Source organism: Thunnus albacares, chromosome 18 (genome assembly GCF_914725855.1).
Source record: "Thunnus albacares chromosome 18, fThuAlb1.1, whole genome shotgun sequence".
In the NCBI taxonomy this organism is placed as follows: domain Eukaryota; kingdom Metazoa; phylum Chordata; class Actinopteri; order Scombriformes; family Scombridae; genus Thunnus; species Thunnus albacares.
This window is the reverse complement of record NC_058123.1, coordinates 9,235,734-9,254,362: the sequence shown is the minus strand read 5'-3', so window position 1 is coordinate 9,254,362 and position 18,629 is coordinate 9,235,734. Positions and strand designations below refer to the sequence as shown.

The following is an 18,629-nucleotide window of genomic DNA, read 5'->3' as shown; positions in this document are numbered from 1 at the left end:
AGATGAAGTGGTTGCAGGTTTTAAGGGCGACTGATAAATGCGGTAAATAGGCGAAGGCAGTTGGTTGGCTGATTAGGTGCTGTATATAAAAGGTTGCCCTGAGCATGCCTCTGGCTGCCCTTTTCATGGCGATTCCTGCATTTCCATAATGCCACTTTCTGATGGTGTCTGAGGTTGACACACACACACTCCCAGACACACACCCACATCGTAACTATACACCCAGCTCAAAGTTTGATCTGCATTGGACAGCACATCGATGGATGTATTGATTTTTTTATCCTGTGCCCTTTTTTTCCCAATGACCTTGCCTTTACGGACAGAATTTCTGCAGAACTGAACCTTTAGAAATTTGTTTTGCTTCCGTCCATTTATATACAATATGTATTATATGAAAATGATTTGTATGTGTATTTTTAATGCATGCGGTGTGATAGTGCAGCCATGCATGCAGATGAGCATGACACTAACCATGAACCCGCCTGTATGCTGAGTTGTAATCATGTGGAATCCTCACCTGAATTGTGTGCATGCGTGTGTATTTCAATTCTTTATTTTAAATGAGAAGACTTGTCAATCATATGCTTCCCCCTGGAAAATAGTTAGAATAAATACTTATAAGAGGATTTGGGACACTTCAGTGAAAAAATTGCTGTTTTTTTTTTTCTTATTTTTTCATCTGTAATTCCCAAAACACACACACACAGTCTTCTTCCACTCGTTTCCATCATGTCTCCACTGTTCATCCTCCACTTTATTGCCTGCAGGCACTCTAACTTGGAGTCTGAACTTATTATGCTTCCCCCTTCTCTGAATTTTGGTACACTCAGCTTGTGAATGGAGAGGGAATGAGCTCATTCTACTTGCGTCAGCACGAGGAATGGTTATGCTGCAGACGAGTCAGAGAGGAAAGTGTAATGAGGAAGCACAGGGGGGGGTTTTTTCTGCGGCGGTGGAGGTGGCCCGCCACGCTCTGGACTGGCTTCTCCCTCTCAACCAATCAAGCATGACATGATTTAAACCTACCGCCGCTGCAGGTGAACTCCGCGAGAACAGATTTATGAAAATGTTGAACTTTTTCCTGTAAGACTGCTCCCGGCTCTATTTCCTCTCTCAAACCCAATCAACCAAAACGCTCCATTTCTCTCTCTTTGTCTCCCCTCTCATCCCTTTATTCTCCTCCTCTCTCTCTCTCTTTCTGTCCCTCTGTCAGTCTGTCCTAATGTGTCTCTCCATTTTTCACACTATCACAGCTTTTTTTTTTTTAAAGATTATTTTTTGGGGGGCATTTTTGCCTTTATTGGACGGTGGGTAGTGAGGAGGCAGACAGGAGACAAGGGGAAAGAGAGATGGGTATGACATGCAACAGGGGTCCCTGGCTGGAATTAAACCCGTGACGCTGCAGCTATGTGGCATGCGCAGTGGCCATTTGGCTATCAGGGCGCTCCACACTATCACACCTTTGTCCTCGCCTCCGAGAACTAGGGAAATAGGATTGACAAACCTTTCTTCTCAGCAGGGATTGCTGGAGGATTTTTTTTTCATTCATGGTGGCTGATTCGTTCATGCTGTGATTGGGAAGGCAATGCTCTTATATTCTGCTTTCTCCTCCTGAAAAGCATTAATCTTAAATACTTACCTGTGGTTTTGGATATGAACAGTGTGCTCATGTTGCTAAATCAACATAAATACTATTTTTGCAATCTGTTCTGGAGAGCACAGACGAAAGAAACAACATGACAGTCAGTTCAGTTTTCTGATAAATGGCCTTGTGTGCTTCGGTAGTTGTGACACAGAGGGCAAAAAAAGGAGAAGATCGAGGAACAGAATGGCGGGAAGATGACAAGATATGGTGTTTGTCTGATCTTTGAGAGGGGAGAGGTTTCATTACTTGAGGGACAGTGGGGGATGTCTTGGCGGTGGTGTATTTTTTTCCTGCTGCTTGCCAGAGTTGTGGCGCTGCTACATACACTTCTGTGTTTTTAGTCACTCAGGGATTTCAGTGGCACCAGCTGGAGTCAGATAGCCCAGGAATCAGCTGTGATGGATGGTTTTGTCTGTCCAAGAGGATCGAGGGGTCACCAGGGTTTAGAGCGGTGATGGAGACACTTCCCTGCTCGGCCCCCATGACTTTTTTAATTAACCTCCTTGGGAGGACCAGTCTCTTCCTTTAGAGGTAATCACAACCTGGAAAGGCCCTTCATTAGGACTTATCTGACCTCTCTGTGTCCGGTGGTGTCCACAGTTTCTTTCCCTACTTCTTCTACTTCCCATTCAGTGCAGTAACGGCAACAGCAGTGAGAGTCCACAAAATACTTGTATCAAGCCCTTCAGAGTTTCCACTCTGTGTAACCTCCCTGTTTTTGTGTTCACATACAGTACCTCACTCAAGTCTTTGTATCCTTGTCTCACTCCCTCTAATTCTCCCTTCCAGCATTCACATTATTTCACAGCAAGGTAACTTCATTGATCCCACCAAGAGACAACTGCAGTTTAATGGAGAATCAGGCAGAGCAGAGCCAGAATCCTTTGTGCCTTTCTTCTTCTCATCTCTGGTTTTCTCTGCTCTGCTCTTACTGTAGACCTTGTGGCCTCATTATATATAAACAGACAAGAAGCACAAACAGAAATAAAAATTATCCAATTTTTCACATTAGACTTCTAAGGGACAAACAGGCCACAGCACTCCTTAGGGGAAGCGAACCCCTCTGAGTGATGCCCCAGAACATGCAGATGAAACGCCTCTCCTCAGGCTCCTCGTCTTTCTTCCCATCTCTCTATTTCGGTTGCCTTCTTTCATGTTGGGGGAACAGTGGCTTAAGTGGCTCTATTGGAGCTCTCTGATGGGCTCTCAAATGAAGCCCGTGTGAGCTTGGGAAATAAATTGGTTTGTTCTGAGGCTGTGACTCTCATGGCGCCCCCTGCTGTTCTTTCTCTGATCTGTGCCGTTTCAGATGAAGGAGGAGGTGGGGACAGGCATAGCAAAGTACATAGGGCTAGCAGGGAAGAGGTCAAGAAAAAAAAGGGAATGGGATGAGTCATACAACTTGCTGTGTTGGAGCATTTACATTTGATTTTAGTCGATGAGAGTTTTATATATGCTAAATGAACAGTCTACATTTTATTTATTCACAAAGGAAGGAGGGAGTGAACAAGAGAGAAATGCATGGACCTACAACTCCCCCATGTGGACATCCTGCATAAAAGCACTCTTTGACAACCCAAAGCTTCAAGGAACTGACTTTTCTATTTCTATGAACTGACTTCTGTAGGTACACATCTCATTACAGATTATGACCACAACCAACAAACACAGCTGCAATACTGAAATTGTTTTCCATGTTCTGTTTCACAGATGGCAGCAAATGCCAAGCAGGCTGTATTAGCTTGAAGCTTGTTCTTGCATCAACAACTCACCTCTGCATTATTCATATTTCTTTAAGATTTGTCTGTATCTTCTTCATTCACATGCAGCCTAGCAGAATCCTTGGGTTTTCTGTTTAGCTTATCTGAAAGGACAAGTTGCTCAACTCACTGTGTGTGATGGTGGTGGTGGTGGTGGTGGTGGTGGTGGTAGTTGTGGTGGTGATGTGTGTGGTGAGTTTACCCACACCTATGCATCTGTGTGTTTGCATGTGATTGGCTTTTTGCCTACAGATAAGATTCACAAATGAGAGAATCTTAGTGCCTGAGGGAAGTTCAAGGCTTTTCTTTTTTCTTTTTTTCTTTGGCTCTGTTTTTTGGCATGAGAGTGTCTCTGTGCTGTTTATCTCTGCATGTTTTCATAGTTTTGGTCCAGGTGCTTAGTCCAAAAACTGTGAATGAATTCTAAATAAAGAAGAAATTTCAGCAGGAGCAGATGACATGATAACAATCAGAACATGTAAAGTTACACAATAAGAACCATACTGTGTATTGTTGTGTCCAGGTATAAAAAAAAATTGTAATTATTACATATTTCATTTTCCTCCACTCTTAAAGGTGCAGTGTGTAGAATTTAGTGGCATCTAATGGAACAGACTTGGTAGAAAATGAATATAATATTCAGTACTTTTTAATTAGTGTATAATCCCATGAAAATAAAAACTGTTGTGTTTTGGTTAACTAGGAATGAGCCTTTTATATCTACATAGGGTCCTCTTCCACAGAGACCACCATGTTGCATCATGTTTCTACAGTAGCCCAGAATGGACAAACCAAACACTTCCATGTTTTTCGTGAGTGTCGCGGCCACTGTAGGTAAGGAAGGGGAGGGGAAGGGGTATTCATTTGGTTGTAATCTGCAAGCTCACCACTAGATGCCACTAAATCCTACACCCTGTACCTTTAACAAACTGATGACAGTTATTTTACTTACTTTTACTGCAACAAACACTTAAACTTAACTATAATTTACTGTATATGAACGGTGTCTTTGAAATTTCACTAGCTGGGCATTGGCATTAAGTGTACAACTAGCTACAGTGAAGAGCTTATAATGATTTTGTTACTGTCCTGAGACTGCTGATTGTAATGTTCTTGGTAAATTAATGTGAGCCCTTTCCATTGTTTTGTTTTGTCATATTTGTTCCAAAACAGGAGCCTATTATTAATCTTACAAAACATGTTTGTTACGGTAAACCAGTAAAAGTTCCAACAGGAATATTATAGGGCAGTGGTGGAAGAAGTACATTTACTTAAAAGTATCACAGAGAAAATGTATTAAAGTATCAAAAGTGAAATAACTCATTATGCAGTAGAATAGCCCCTTTTAGAATGTTATAATATTATTTGATAAGTATTTCTGAAGCATTAGTAACCAGCTTCTTAATGTTGCAGCAGGTTGAGGTGGATCTTTTTTCAATGGCTTTACTGTATAGAGTTGGGTAGTTTCCTACTTGGATAGTTTTTAAAATAACAATGCATCAATGCTGTTTTAACCTTTGTTTAAACAGGAATTACTACCTGAGATGAAGAATCTATGTCCTGACAAAGACTTTAACTAGTACATCAAATAAATTAAGCATAGTGAAGCAAAAGTACAATATTTCCTTCAGAAATGTGGTGCAGAGGAAGTGAGCTATAGCATAAAATGGAAATATTAAAGTACCTCAAAAATGTTCTTAAGTGCAGTAGGCTACTTGAGTTAATGTACTTACATCCAACCACTGATTACAGGTACATAGCATCAGTTCAGTATAGTAGGTGAAAAAAATATGTTACTCAAGGATAATAATAGGAATGTGATTTTTCACAAGGCTGTAGTCTATTTCCACAACTGAATAAACCTTTGTAAAACAGTTTTATTTTCTCCTGATTTCATGGATTCACAACTCTTTTTTTAATGCCATTACAAATGTGCTCTGAGGCTGAAGGATAGTGAGTTTATATGGTAAAGACACCAAAGCCGATTATGACCTAGGCCCGGAGGCAGGCCAGCAGGGGTGAACCAGCAATTTTATTGGTCGGCGGCGTGTCAGGAAGTGTTAAGCAACCAACTGAACGGCACAGAGATTTATCACTGCCTTTGACCATCCGACCTACAGTACCTGTCAGCACAATGCACTTCTTCTCGAAAGGTAATAAGTTTTCTTTGTATTTTCCCCTTCACAAAGCAGCTGTTGAAATGGTTATAAAAATGATGGAACGCTAATTATCCCAGAAGAGAGTCTCCATGGTTTTATGAATGCAGTTCAGCACAGTTTGTCCCTCTTATTATCTGCACCAGCCGGACTCTGGGAATGACATTTGTTGCAACTAACAGGATGGAGTGGCTGTTCCAGCGATGCCATAAAGAGGCTGTTTTCCACTCTGTCTTTCGGTCGGTTCTGTTCATGTCATGTTTGGTAAGAGGAGAGCTACTGTGATTATTTTTATGGACTTTTATGATCATTTCATATATGAAGACTTTAAGAGAAAACATAAGTAATCCACAACAAGAGGACTCTGACGTGGGAAATCCAAAAAATTATTATAAATTGTATTTTTTCTGACATTATTTGCGTTGGATTTACGGGCATCTCTGCTGTATGTCTGGCTGTGATGCTGTGCTCTGCAGAAGTAGGACAGATTATAAATTGGTCACTGCATCCGAGCCAAGGTCTATACTCATTTATCTGTGACAGACAGCACCAAATAATAAGAGGATAAATACTGAATCCAATCCAATCCAAACATGGCAATCCTTTCAGAGGGTAGCAGATAATTAAATTGAGTGATAACTTCCCCACATCCAAACATAAAATAACATGAAACAGCCAAATGTCCAAATAATTTAGTACAAACATCACACAGGGATGCCACAAATGTGTTTGTAACTTTGACATGCCAACATTCAAGTCCCTTATTGCACTCCACCCAACCCTCTCTAGCTTTTGGTCCTGTCCGTGTCCATGTATCCTGGGTTGTGGTACCTTGGGGTCCAGCTGCATTCTGCCGTCACAGGGAGCTATGTACATGGCCACCACTCTGTCCTTCTCATCAACAATCCCAATGAACAGACAGCCAAGGACATTGGCAGGTAAAGTACAGTAGTGACTGGTCAGCACAGTCACTGTTGCTCTTCCTGAGGTTTCTTCCATTTTTTCCCTGTAAAAGGTTTCTTTTTTCGGGAGTTTTTCAAAGTCAAATTGAGGGTATAAGGATCAAGAATGTTGCATTGCTGTAAAGATTGTAAAGCCTCTTGAGGCAAATATTTGTGATTTGTGATATTGAGCTACACAAATAAAAATTGACTTGACTTGAATTGATATCAGGTGACATTTTACAGTCTACTCTGCATCACACTACTGTAGCACTAAAAAAAAAAAAGTATAACCAAACACTGGAAACACAGGTTTTCATTTTTGATGTTAAATGACTTAGCTCAAATACCTCAAAAGGAATACTTCAATAGTAATAGTTGTAACAATAGTTTGATATTTTGGGTCATTTGCTTATTCGCTTTCTCACCTGGAGCTGGATGACAAGGTTAACACCGCTCTGGTGTCTGTATGGTTAATATGATGCTACAGCCAGTTAGCTTAGCTTAGCATAAAGACTGTAAACAGAGGGAAACAGCTAGCCTGGTTCTGTCTGATAGTATCAAAATGCACCTACCAGCACTTCTAAAGCTCTCTAAGTAACTGGTTATATCTTGTTAGTTTAATTTGTACAAAAACTGAAGTGTTTTATAGAGGCGGTTCTCTCTTAACCAGGTACAACAACTTCCTGGAGACTCAGTTGATTGCTTGGCAACCTTACTGCGTCAATAAGAAATAGTGTGGCATATGTCATTTTTATTCTTCAGTATTTGTACAAATTAAACAAACAAAATATAACATGTTAATTAGTGGGTTTTACAGGTGTTGGTTGACAGATTTACTTTCAGACAGCTAGCCAGGCTGGCTGTTTCCTGTTGTTTCAAGTCTCTATGCTACGCTAAGCAAACCGGCTGCTGGAGGTAGCTTTGTATTTAACATACAGACGAGAGTGTTATTGATCTTCTCATCTGACTCGGCAAGAATATCAGACTATTCCTTTAATCTGGATGCTAATTCAATTATTTTGCTTTTTGCTTGTGGTTTGCAAATTACTTATAATGATTCAAACAATTCAAAGTCAGTCAGCCAGACATTAGTTTGACTGTTCTGTCTAGAGACGAGATACAGTCTCCTTTGTTGGCATTTTAGCTTCACGTAAATGAGCTCCATCTATTTACCACGTGTCATTACAGAAAGTAGCCACAGTGCAGTTGCCAGATATGTCAATCACCTCCTTCAGAATCAATGATTAGGGGAGAAGGCACAGCCAAGCTGGTAATAAACTATAATATGAGCTGAACTGCAGCAAAGAGCAAAGTTTACTGTCTTTTTTCTGAATTTACTGCATAAAAGTCTCGAAGAGCACCATAATGAAGGGATCAGTTTCATGCTGTAATTGGAAAACAGCTGGTGTCTTGTAAGTGTTTAACTTTTCTTTCCTCTCTTTCCATCTCCATGTCCTCCATCTACACCCCCTGCCATTCTGTCTTCTTTTCCAGGGCAATCATGAAAAGACGGCTGGCTGCCAGTATTAACATTCTCGCCAGGACCTCCACAATGTAAATCATACTTCCTGACCCACACTTGACATAACTTTCTTTCAGCTGATGCACAATCAGAAGGACTAGTTAAGTTGCAATGTCCCTCACACTTGCACACATAAACACAAACAAATACCCCTCGTATTTGTCTCTAGCACATACTGGTTACCAAGGAAACACAACTGAGGTGAATGGGCTGAATCTGAATGCTTTCATTTTTCCCATCTATAGCAACTGAGTGGCAGTGAGACTTTAAAGCGGTCATATGTTTATGTACATGGATTAGTGTTTCTGTTAATGCATAACCACAAAAGGAACAAGGAAGGAAGAACTGAAGCTATACAGGGAAACTGAATAGAAAATGCAGCGTTAAACCTGTTAAACAAACAGAGGTTTAGGCTAAAAATAAATAATGTGGTTGGATTAGTTGAGGGGTGAGGGTGGTGGTGGAGGTAGTAGGGGTTTATGCATGTGAGTGCAAGTGTGTAATGGATGAGTTTCAGCTACATCCAGGCTTATTTATTCTCTCATCTTCTACATTTATTTTGACATTTAACATGGTACAAGCTTGAATATGGGTTCTCAGTTTGTGTTGTGCTGTCTTTCATAATCCACAAAAAAAGAGCACCATGTTTAGAGTAAAGAGGCAGTTTTGCAGACCATAAAAGCCTGTCAGGAACAGTTTGACAATATCACTGTAGATCACAGTGGCTATAATAAGTGTTTAGGGAGGGTTTGATTGCTGTGTTCTTTTTGAAAATACAGTTTTTCATGAAAGTGTTTTTTTTTTTTTATAGAATTGAAAGGCTCTGCACCATGTACTGGTATATAGTGCATGCTACAGTTCTAAGGTCTTGTGTGAATGTTCTCTAGGTATTATTGGAAAGGTGAAATCCAGGATGCAAGTGAAATTCTGATGGTAAGCTCACTGAGAATGTCCTTTGTGATCATTATGTTCTCAACAGAAATGTAAGCAGAACTGTAAGATGAGATGTAATTGTTGTTGCAGCTGGTGAAAACAAAGACATCCAGGATCCAGCAAGTCATAGATTATGTGAGGTGAGCTTTTACTTAATATATTGCTCATTTCAAATCATTTCAACTGTAAGTTTCAAGCGCTGAATGCTGTAGACCTGCATTAAAGGTTCAGTATGGTTCTTTTCGAATTGGCCCTTATTGTGTGCTTAAGTTTGCTACATGTTGCCAAAGAGATTAACAAATACGACCACCAGCACTCAAGCACTGTTCTCCAAAAGCCCTGCGCTGTGATTAAAAATTACATAATTTTATTCATAAAAGTGCATTTTCGCACTGCTCACACACACATCCTAGGTTACTGCTGCTGTGTATATGTGTGACTGGAAGAAGTAGTAGAACAGGGTTTAATTGCTGCAGCTTGAAAGTGATTTTTAGATGTTAGATTAAAATTTTCGTTATGGGTGTTTGATTGTAAATTTAATTGATGTGACTTTTTATGTAATTGCAGAAGTTGGCGGATACACTGTTTTGTCTGTATTTACACATCCACAGGAAGAATGTCAGGTGCAGGATGCACATATTCTATTTGAAATAACCATTAAGAGTTAATCATTATCAACATTTCTTCTGATTTGGCCATTTCTGATTGCAGTATCAGAGTATTAGATGTGTGGATGTGCCAATTAGTGAAAACAACATCTCTTATAGTACAACAGAATGCGGAACTTGGACAATGGGTTATCAGAATTATGTTTTAAAGCATGTTTTTTGGTTCAACTGGTAGGGCTTGCTCCTTCTCGTTTAAGTGTACTGGGGAGCTTCACTCTGAACAAACTGGAGGAAAAAGTTCTGTGTTAAGTTACCAATTAAGTGTTGAAGACAAATGTGTCTGTGTGTGTGTGTGTGTGTCCCTTCAAGGTCTGTCCACCCCTATGCAAATCCAGAAGTCCTTAGCTTCCCAGTGGGGGACGGCAGCCTGGCTTACATGAAGTGGATGGATGAAGCTATTCCAGATGACTGATACATCATTATATCAAAGTCTATCTCAGCAGGGATTGCAGCCGAGCGAGGAAACCGAGCCATGTGTACAGGCTGCTGTTTGAAGGCTTTGGATCGAAGAGTTCAGAAAGTACTCTGCTGAACAATAGTTCAATACATGACATTTACACTATTTTGTTGCTCTGACCTTTTCACTGTAAATTCCACCATGTACTGTGGAGATTTAGAGCTTTATATCACAGCCATAGAAAATACTTGTTTCTGATTGGTTGGTTGGAAGGCTTCAGTTAAAATTGTTTAACCCTTGTGTAGTCTTAACATTCTGTATACTCCCCTTGTCCTAAGGGTCAAAAACTGACCCGCCTTCACAAAACCCCTAAAGTAACAACCTGTCACTCATCACAAACTTTGTGTATCTGGATTTTCCCTCTTCACAGTGCAGAAGGACTGCATTTAATCAGTGGACACCACTCGTTTTAATTACAACACAACACACCGGTCATAATTGTTTTCTTTACTAAAGTAGAGGTTTATTATTATTGTTGTTGCTAAAGTTACTGCAAAGGTGTAAACATTAATTTTTTAGCAAGAGATAGTACTTATATAGCCTAAGAAAGTAGCAGAAATATGCAAAAAGTATATTTGAATGCATTTTATTGAAGCAAAACAACAGTCTTGAACTTTTTTGGCAACATAGTGATATTTTCCTATATTCTCTACGGGAAGGAATTCAACTACAAAATACTAGTACTTTTCTCCCATTTTTGAACCATTGCCCCCACCCACAAGGTGTATAAACAACAACAATAGATAAGAATAAGATAAAAGATATAAAACAAAAACGTGAAGAACATAAATGGTGGATCAGGACAAGATTCAGCCCCCTGAACAGCTTTCAAAAGAGCTGCAGAGTTTGCTGTGGGAGGTGCTCCCTTCTCTGAATGTGTGGGGTTACAAGTGCTTTTCCCAGCTGCTCCAGGAACACCAATCTCTTGTTCAGCTTTTCAGGTATCCAGGCAGGGTTGGTCTTGTTTTATATCAAGAAAGCATTGTATGAGGAAGCATCAGTGATGTTATGGAAGATGACCATGGGCCAGCGGGCAGTCATCCTCCAGCAGCTGTAAGTTCCAATAACCTTGTCCAGGTGGCCCACACCTCCTTTGTTGTGGTTGTATTCCAGAATGATGGCTCGATGCTCAGTGGCATCATGGCATGGAAAATCACCCTTCCACTCTCTGCAGACTAGATGTAGCCTCACCTCTGGACCTATACACCTTTTCCAGATGTCTCCACATTTATGGAAACCCTCCAAATTTGTCATCTCCAGGTTAATTTTTCAATGGCTGGTGTGATGAACATGTAGAATGTTGAGGTGATGTGCAGTGCATTGGGTAACTGCAGGCCTTGTGGGCGCTGGGGTCATCCTTATGACATTTTGTGCATCCATCCTGACCTGATTGTCATATGGTGACAAGGACCATGTTATTTTGCATTTCTTTGACAAAAATGTCTCTCTTACAGCTTCATCTGAAGATGATCATGGTTTTCTTGTTCCTCCTGGACATCTGAAAAAATCAGATCTATGACCTGTTGGGCACTGGAACGTGTACTCATGGTTTCAGGAAAAAGAGAACTGGGGGTACTGTCATCTGCAGCACCTTTATAGCCTCTGACTGCATTTCCCATTAGTAAACAGTGCTTTCAAGAAATGATTATTTTGTTTGAAATTTTATTCATTTTGTCTAAAATTGTTTTTATTTTGTCTGTGAACTTGAGTCATGTGTGGGGTCATGGAGGGGAGATGCTGCATATGCACAAGCTGCAATCTGCAATCTTCTGTGATGTATACGTTTCCATTCATGTACATACATGGATTTGTGTGTAAAGTCTGTGTGTTCATGTTATGTTTGAAGAAGTTATACTTACAAACACTTATTTGTCAGCCATCAAAGCACATAAATGCACTCTAGTGACAAATGACACTATGTAATAAACATTGCAAATAATGACTATCCTGCAATTTGACTGAATGCTCACAAGGTGGTGGTGTTTCAATACACATAAAATGCACACCACTGTTACTAATCAAGCATTCACATGTGAATCATATTGAATTAATGCAGGTGTCCTGGTGTTTTTGCACAAATATCTATTAAAAACAGAACCAGCTAGTATTTTCACCCTCTTGATGGAAGAGTATGCTTTTCTGCTTCTTCTTACATCTCTCTTGACCACTCAGCTTCCACCAGGCAGTAATTTGAAAGCAGTGTTGGGACAGCCTCTCTTCTCTCCTCCATCACTGACAACAAGCAACATCCACCAATTTGTGGATCACAGAGGAAGGGAGGTGTGAATTTCAGAGCTTTGCACCCAGTTCTTCACACAACATAATTGTCAAATGGCATAATTGTCAAATATATGTCTCAGCCATGTGCAACTTGCTCCTTTGAGTATAAATAACACAAAAGGTACAATATTAATTTCCCATATATTGGTATCATTATCACGATTATTGCTGCAGAGTATTACTAATTTCAATAATTCCTGGATTACTGTACATCAGATATATAAATAATTATCCCACACTTTATGTATAAATACCCTCATTCATTATTCATTGTTAACACAATCTCTCTTTGTGCTTCTGTAAAAACCTTCTATACAGCACATTGAATCAAAGCCTAATTGGTAGAGGTGACTAAAGAAATACCATGTATTGTATTTCCACATGAATATTATCCAAGTTGTGTAAACACAGAGACATATGGCTGGCTCTTTTTCTTCCTGTTTGTCATTAAATTCTCCATGGGATGCAGAGTTAGGAACAGGATAATTAAGAATAAGCTGTAAGAAACAGACGCTGATAACGTGCTCCCACTGAGCAATTCAATAAACCAAGGATAAACACAGACACACACACACACATTTAACAATACAAAGATGGTGAGCCAACATTGTTTTATTTATTTTTTTATGAACTGGATGGATTAGCATGAAATTTCGGTACAGATCTACTGTGTAGTTCTCAAAGAATGAACCAAACATTTTACCCACTTAAAATCAGAATCCTAACCATGAAAAAGACAAATTTTGCACACTGCTGTGTGTTGTTTAAAAAGTGTCATAGTTCACTTTACTTTTTGGACATCCCATCCATTGAGCAGGTCACATCGCTCGGCTTTTTCCAGTTTACATTGAATTCCTTTTACAGCAGTAGTACTTTAGTGTTGTCCAACAGTGCTATGAGCAATACAGGTAGGAACTCAAACACAGTTATACAATAGAAGTAGAGCTGTTAAAATATACACATATCAAATGGTATCCTTTAATTTTTCATTCATGCTTGTACTCACTCATTCTTTTTTTTTTTTTATGATCAACACTTTATTTGTTTTTTAAACAGACATAACAACGTTAAGCAATGTAGAAACAGAGAGAAGAACTCAAATAACACATTTAGGAAGGGTACATCAAAATAGTAGAGTACAAAAATAACATTAAAGCCCCCCCCCCCCTTTTGTTATGAAAGGGGGGGGCTGATCGCTATGGCCCTGAACACCCCCCCCCCCCCCCCCCCCCCCCCTCCCCCTGGCTCAGGGCCACAGCGATGTGGAGCATATTCAGTGTGCTATAGGGAAGACAAATTGCAAACAAAAGGGCTGTTAGAGGAGGACTGTTAGATTGTTAGATTGTGAGAGGTTTTAATGTGACTGAGGTACTGTTCCATTTCAGACTATATCTATCAACCTGATTATTCATCCTAAACAATAATTTCTCATAAGCTGCTACAATTCCAAGTTGAGAGAACCATCCATGAGCCTGAGGAAAATCAACAGATTTCCACTCTTTAACAATGATTTTCTACCCAACATAATTGCTTTGTGAACCCAGTCAGCTGAAGACATAAGGAGGTTGCTTAGCGGCGATGGATCCTACATTCATTCTTACTAAATATTCTCTTGGTTATGGCGAGGAAATGTATTGGCTCAGTGAAGACGCACCTTTCATAGGACAATAGACAAGTAGATTAAAGTAAATGAATGAAAAAACTAAACATTTGAAAAAAATGGAACCCACACATTAGAAATTATGTCTCAAGACCATGAAGTAAAAAATGTGAATGTCAAATGCTCTGTCATAATACAAGTCTATTATTAAATCCACCTACTATTATTATTATTATTATTATTATTATTATCTTCTCACCTTTTTGTTTCTTAAATAAATTTGTTACTTATTCTTTGCTTTTTCTTCTTTTTTTGGTTTTCTTTTGTTCATTGTTTTTTTTTTTTGCTTGTTTTTGTTTTATTCCTGCAGCTGCGTTTGAAAGATAATTTTTGCAAACTTCTATTAGTTATTAAAAAGAAATACATAACAGTTAAAAGCATGACTAGCTGAACCTACTGTACATAGATATGCTGTTGCTTTTATTATGTATGTGTGTGTTTGACTGTGTATTTTTTGTTTTAAGAGGAAGCTGATGAGCAAAATAAAACTCCTGCACAAACACGCACACACACTCACAGGATTGTGGCTGATTTGTTTTTGCAATTTTGGTGACCACAGGTGCAAGTGCAATCCTGGTGAAAAGTGGCACAATCTGGAAAAGGGGGCAGGAGCAGGGTGAATACATTGTGAGTAGGAGGAATATATTAGCGGCAGAAAGTTTTACAAATGGGCTGGGGGGAGAGACCCTGACCAGCTTTTTTGTTAGATAAAAAGCTGCTCTTTCCTGCGTAGGTGCAATGTGATTATTCAGCACCAAAGATATGCATCCAAGGGCAGATAATCTACCTTTTTAATTTAATTTTGCTTTAAGAAAAACAAGTTCATGTTTAAACCTAAATAATGTGCCCTCACAGTAGACCAAGAAAGAACTCTTAAATAGGTTAAGAATGAGTTATTGTATTTAAAATATGAACCCACTTGACTTGGAAGGTACTCATTTTTTCTGACTGATCTTTAAACCTTCCTACCTGCCTCAGAAAAAAGGGAAGCTTAGCTAAATCTGCTGTTTACAGAATTCCAGGATGCTCAGATCTGGGGGAAAATATGGCCATTCTCCATGCTGCAGTATATGAGAAATGATTGCCATGCCTAATAAATATAGAAAACAGGAGTGTGAGAAACAGTGATGTGTGAAAAGATTGGTGTGACCTTTTCAAGATGTAAACTTAACAGACATAAAACTTTTGAGTGATGCCAACTAATCAAATCAATCACCAAATGAATTTGAATCACCAATCATAACAATTCCAAGAAGTGTCATATTAGTTGTTTTTTTAAGGCAACTATAAACCTTCTGTGAGAGCCATGGAAAAAGTCAGAGCTCAGTGCTCCTTTAAAGTACCCAGGCATACATAATGACATGCTTGTTAGCAGGCATGCATAATCACACAGTGTTTTGGAAACACAGTACATCTATCAACTGTATATTAAGTGCACGTACCAGACCTGGTGTAATTTAATTGCTACAGGGTTTTAATCAAGTGAAGGAGAAGGCTCTCATTCATCTCACAAGCAGTCAAGGATGGCATTATTGTTAGGAATCTGATTAATCTAACCAAGTATATACTTCATTTTCATTTCAAACAGAATTTTAGTGTGCATTTTAACATGTAAACGAATAGTTACACAAGGAAAATAAAAAATATATCCTTTATGAATTTGGATAGATCTGCCTGCACACACACACACGCACATACACACACACACACACCTCCATCAGCTGAAGTCAAGGAAAATGTTTGTGCACTTGTTGCACATTGTAAAAAGCTGTGTGAACTTTAATGAGTGTGTAGCTTTCTTGTTCGCTCTTTTGTACACAAAGGCGCATTTTGCCATCTAAGACATCCACTGACCGCAAATTCAATTCAACTGAAAGATAAGATCTCTCACACAGTGCCAGAGTAATGCTGTGGTACATGTAAGCAGTGAATTGGCTCAGCGTTCTCATTGCAAGGTTACGCGGAGGGGAGGGAAGAGTAATGGCTCAGTGCCTGAGTGAGTGAGCCTACACTGAAGGTGATTGCTTTCTTCCTCTGTTCAGCACCTCTACAAATCCCACCGTCCTTATGCTCCTCCCATCTCCCTGCCTCTTGTGTACCTCATAAATCTCCATCTGCAGTACATGTGCTATGTGTAAGGCATACACACACTCACTCAGAGAAAATGACTCAGAGAAATGAGAAGGAGAATGAGAGAAATTGAGAATGAGATTGGAGACACTTGACAGGCTAATAAAGAAGCTCATTTTCTTCTCCCATAGGCCCACCTTCCTCCTGGCTTTGTTGGTCGCTCGTTCACTCCCTGAGCTGCTACGCGGACTCCGTCATCAAAACACACAGTGAGGCGTGCTGGCTTGCTCACTCTCTGTGGCACATACATACACACAGACTCACACTGGAACCAGCATTCAAGATGCAGCAGCAAGAGAGCATGTCCTGTGATTCTCTGTCAGGTAAATACAAAATTTGATGTGCATCTCTGTCATCCATCCCTTATCCTCCTTTTCCTGCATCATTATCTATCTTGTTTCCCTCCTAATTTTACTGCTAAATGCCACACTCTTATTTTCTTTCCTGGTTTCTCTATCCCATTCTCTCTCTCTCTCTCTCGCTCTGTGTATCCATCTGTCTATTTTCCTGTTTGTGTGTTTCTTTTTCCCTTATGTATGTCCATGAGTACATGTGTTGTACTATACAAGGTGATAATGATGATTGTTATTGTAGAAAATAAGAAGTACACCTTTTTCCATATGTCAGCGCTGAAAGGAGTAGATTAAGCTGCTACTACAGCTGCCTCACACCCAACGCACAGCTGTGAAAGTACATATGGACTAGATAATATTGAATTCTTCTGACCTAGATAAAATGACAAGGCCTGTGCTACTTTAACTGGGGTCTCCTTTTTTCCCGTTGCTTTAACTTAAAGTGTGTCTCATGTTAAAATTAATTGTCATAACTGACTATAGAGTAAAAGCTTATGTGTTGTTTTGAGTGTCCCATAGAGACAGCACAATTCGAGTGCTGACTGCTATAAGAATTCAGTTCATATATTAAATTAAAAAGTGAGAGATCAAAGCATGTGGTTTGGTTTGTAGAAATTGGCTGTGCTTGGCCTGTGGAGGTTAATACTTGTCCTTGGTGATGAGGACGACCCTGCTGGGTATAGGACTGGGAACTAGACTGTGCACTCATCTTTCATTAGTTACATAATTCATTTGATTGGAGCCATTTAAATGGTAGCCCAGAGGTAAAAATCCATTGCTGGTGAGGTTTAATTTGATTTACAGTAACTGAATGCTATGTTGAATGCACTGAAGTGTGAGGTGTAAATTATGGCATTTATTATCAGGAGAATTATAATAAGAACTTGTTTTGTTCTCTTGTTGCACAACAGCATCTAACTCATTAAGACTTCTCAATGTGAGCCTTTCTCGGAACTATAAAAACTTGAGTGCAGTGAATAATGAGGCTGAGTGACTCTTAAGATTAAAGGCTAATTATGTCTTGAGTTTGAGCCTTCTCACTCACTGACACTTTTATTATCAGCTATATTTTTAAACGAGTGAACAGCTACCTGATTTGCTGCTGAGGTGACAATGTATTTATTTTAATTTAGTGTTTTTGGTGTCAAGGGGATCCCATCCCATTCCTTGGGCAGAAATGCTTTGGAGAAAAAATGTGGATAAGTTGCCAGTTTATTGTATACAATGTTTATTATTGCATGGGTTTGGACTGTGAGAGGAAACTCTGAGAAGCATAAAAAACACACAACTAATACGTTACCACATGAAACTACCAAATCAACTACCTTTTATTTTTATTTTTGTACCATTTTCTCTGCCAGTTCAACCTAAAAGCATCGCGTTTTATCCTTTTCACTTAGTGCCTGTTTAATTTGTTTTGTCAAATTTGAACATTTGCTTCTTTATTTTGGTTAATTTGGGCAGGGTTTCTTGTCTAAACCAATGTTTCTGTTTATTCTTTTTCCATACTCACAGAATAACAACACTTAACATAACAAAACATAAAACCAGTTCCATAATAAGAGATATTACATCTTACATTTAACACATACTATCATCCATCCACTCGTCATACTCACCCCTTCTACCTCCCACACAGACAGGTCCGCGAACATCACTCTCACCCCACAAAGTAAGGATACAGAGATAAAACATTCTTAAAAGTTAGTAAATTAAATAGATTCCATGTTAGCAGGGGGTTTCTAGGAGTCGTCAAGGTCTGGGGCTAAGCCCAGACCATCTGGGGCTGGGGTGGGGGTGTGAATTTTTTGGGTGGTCCCTGCTGTTCTGCTTGGAACACTACTGCCTAAAATTCATTTAATTTTACCGCACTGTATGACTACTACAAACATTACATTTCATTTGAAATTTAATTTTAATAGTAATGTTAAGAAAATTGCACCAGTGTTTAAACTTTACTTTTTTTATTATGTTTTTACATTGTTATTACTACTGTAATGTTTAGCACTTTGGGTTGTACAAATAAAATAAACCAGCAGCCTGATGACAGTAGATTGAATTGAAACACTTATTTGTACAACCATTTAGGGAATATAAGGAGTTTTGACCATCTTGCTTTTC

The 18,629-nt window shown here is 39.2% G+C and overlaps 1 protein-coding gene across 1 annotated transcript; it reads left to right on the top strand.

Annotated features, from left to right (window-relative positions):
- Window positions 1-5,688: 5,688 nt before the first annotated feature.
- zgc:63972 (protein CutA homolog) lies at window positions 5,689-12,049 on the top strand. Its single transcript, XM_044334137.1, has 6 exons — window positions 5,689-5,825; window positions 6,351-6,499; window positions 8,000-8,059; window positions 8,915-8,960; window positions 9,051-9,100; window positions 9,938-12,049. Exons 1-6 carry the CDS (start codon window positions 5,721-5,723, stop codon window positions 10,038-10,040), a joined length of 513 nt encoding a protein of 170 aa, XP_044190072.1. The 5' UTR covers window positions 5,689-5,720; the 3' UTR covers window positions 10,041-12,049.
- The last annotated feature ends 6,580 nt before the right edge of the window (window positions 12,050-18,629 follow it).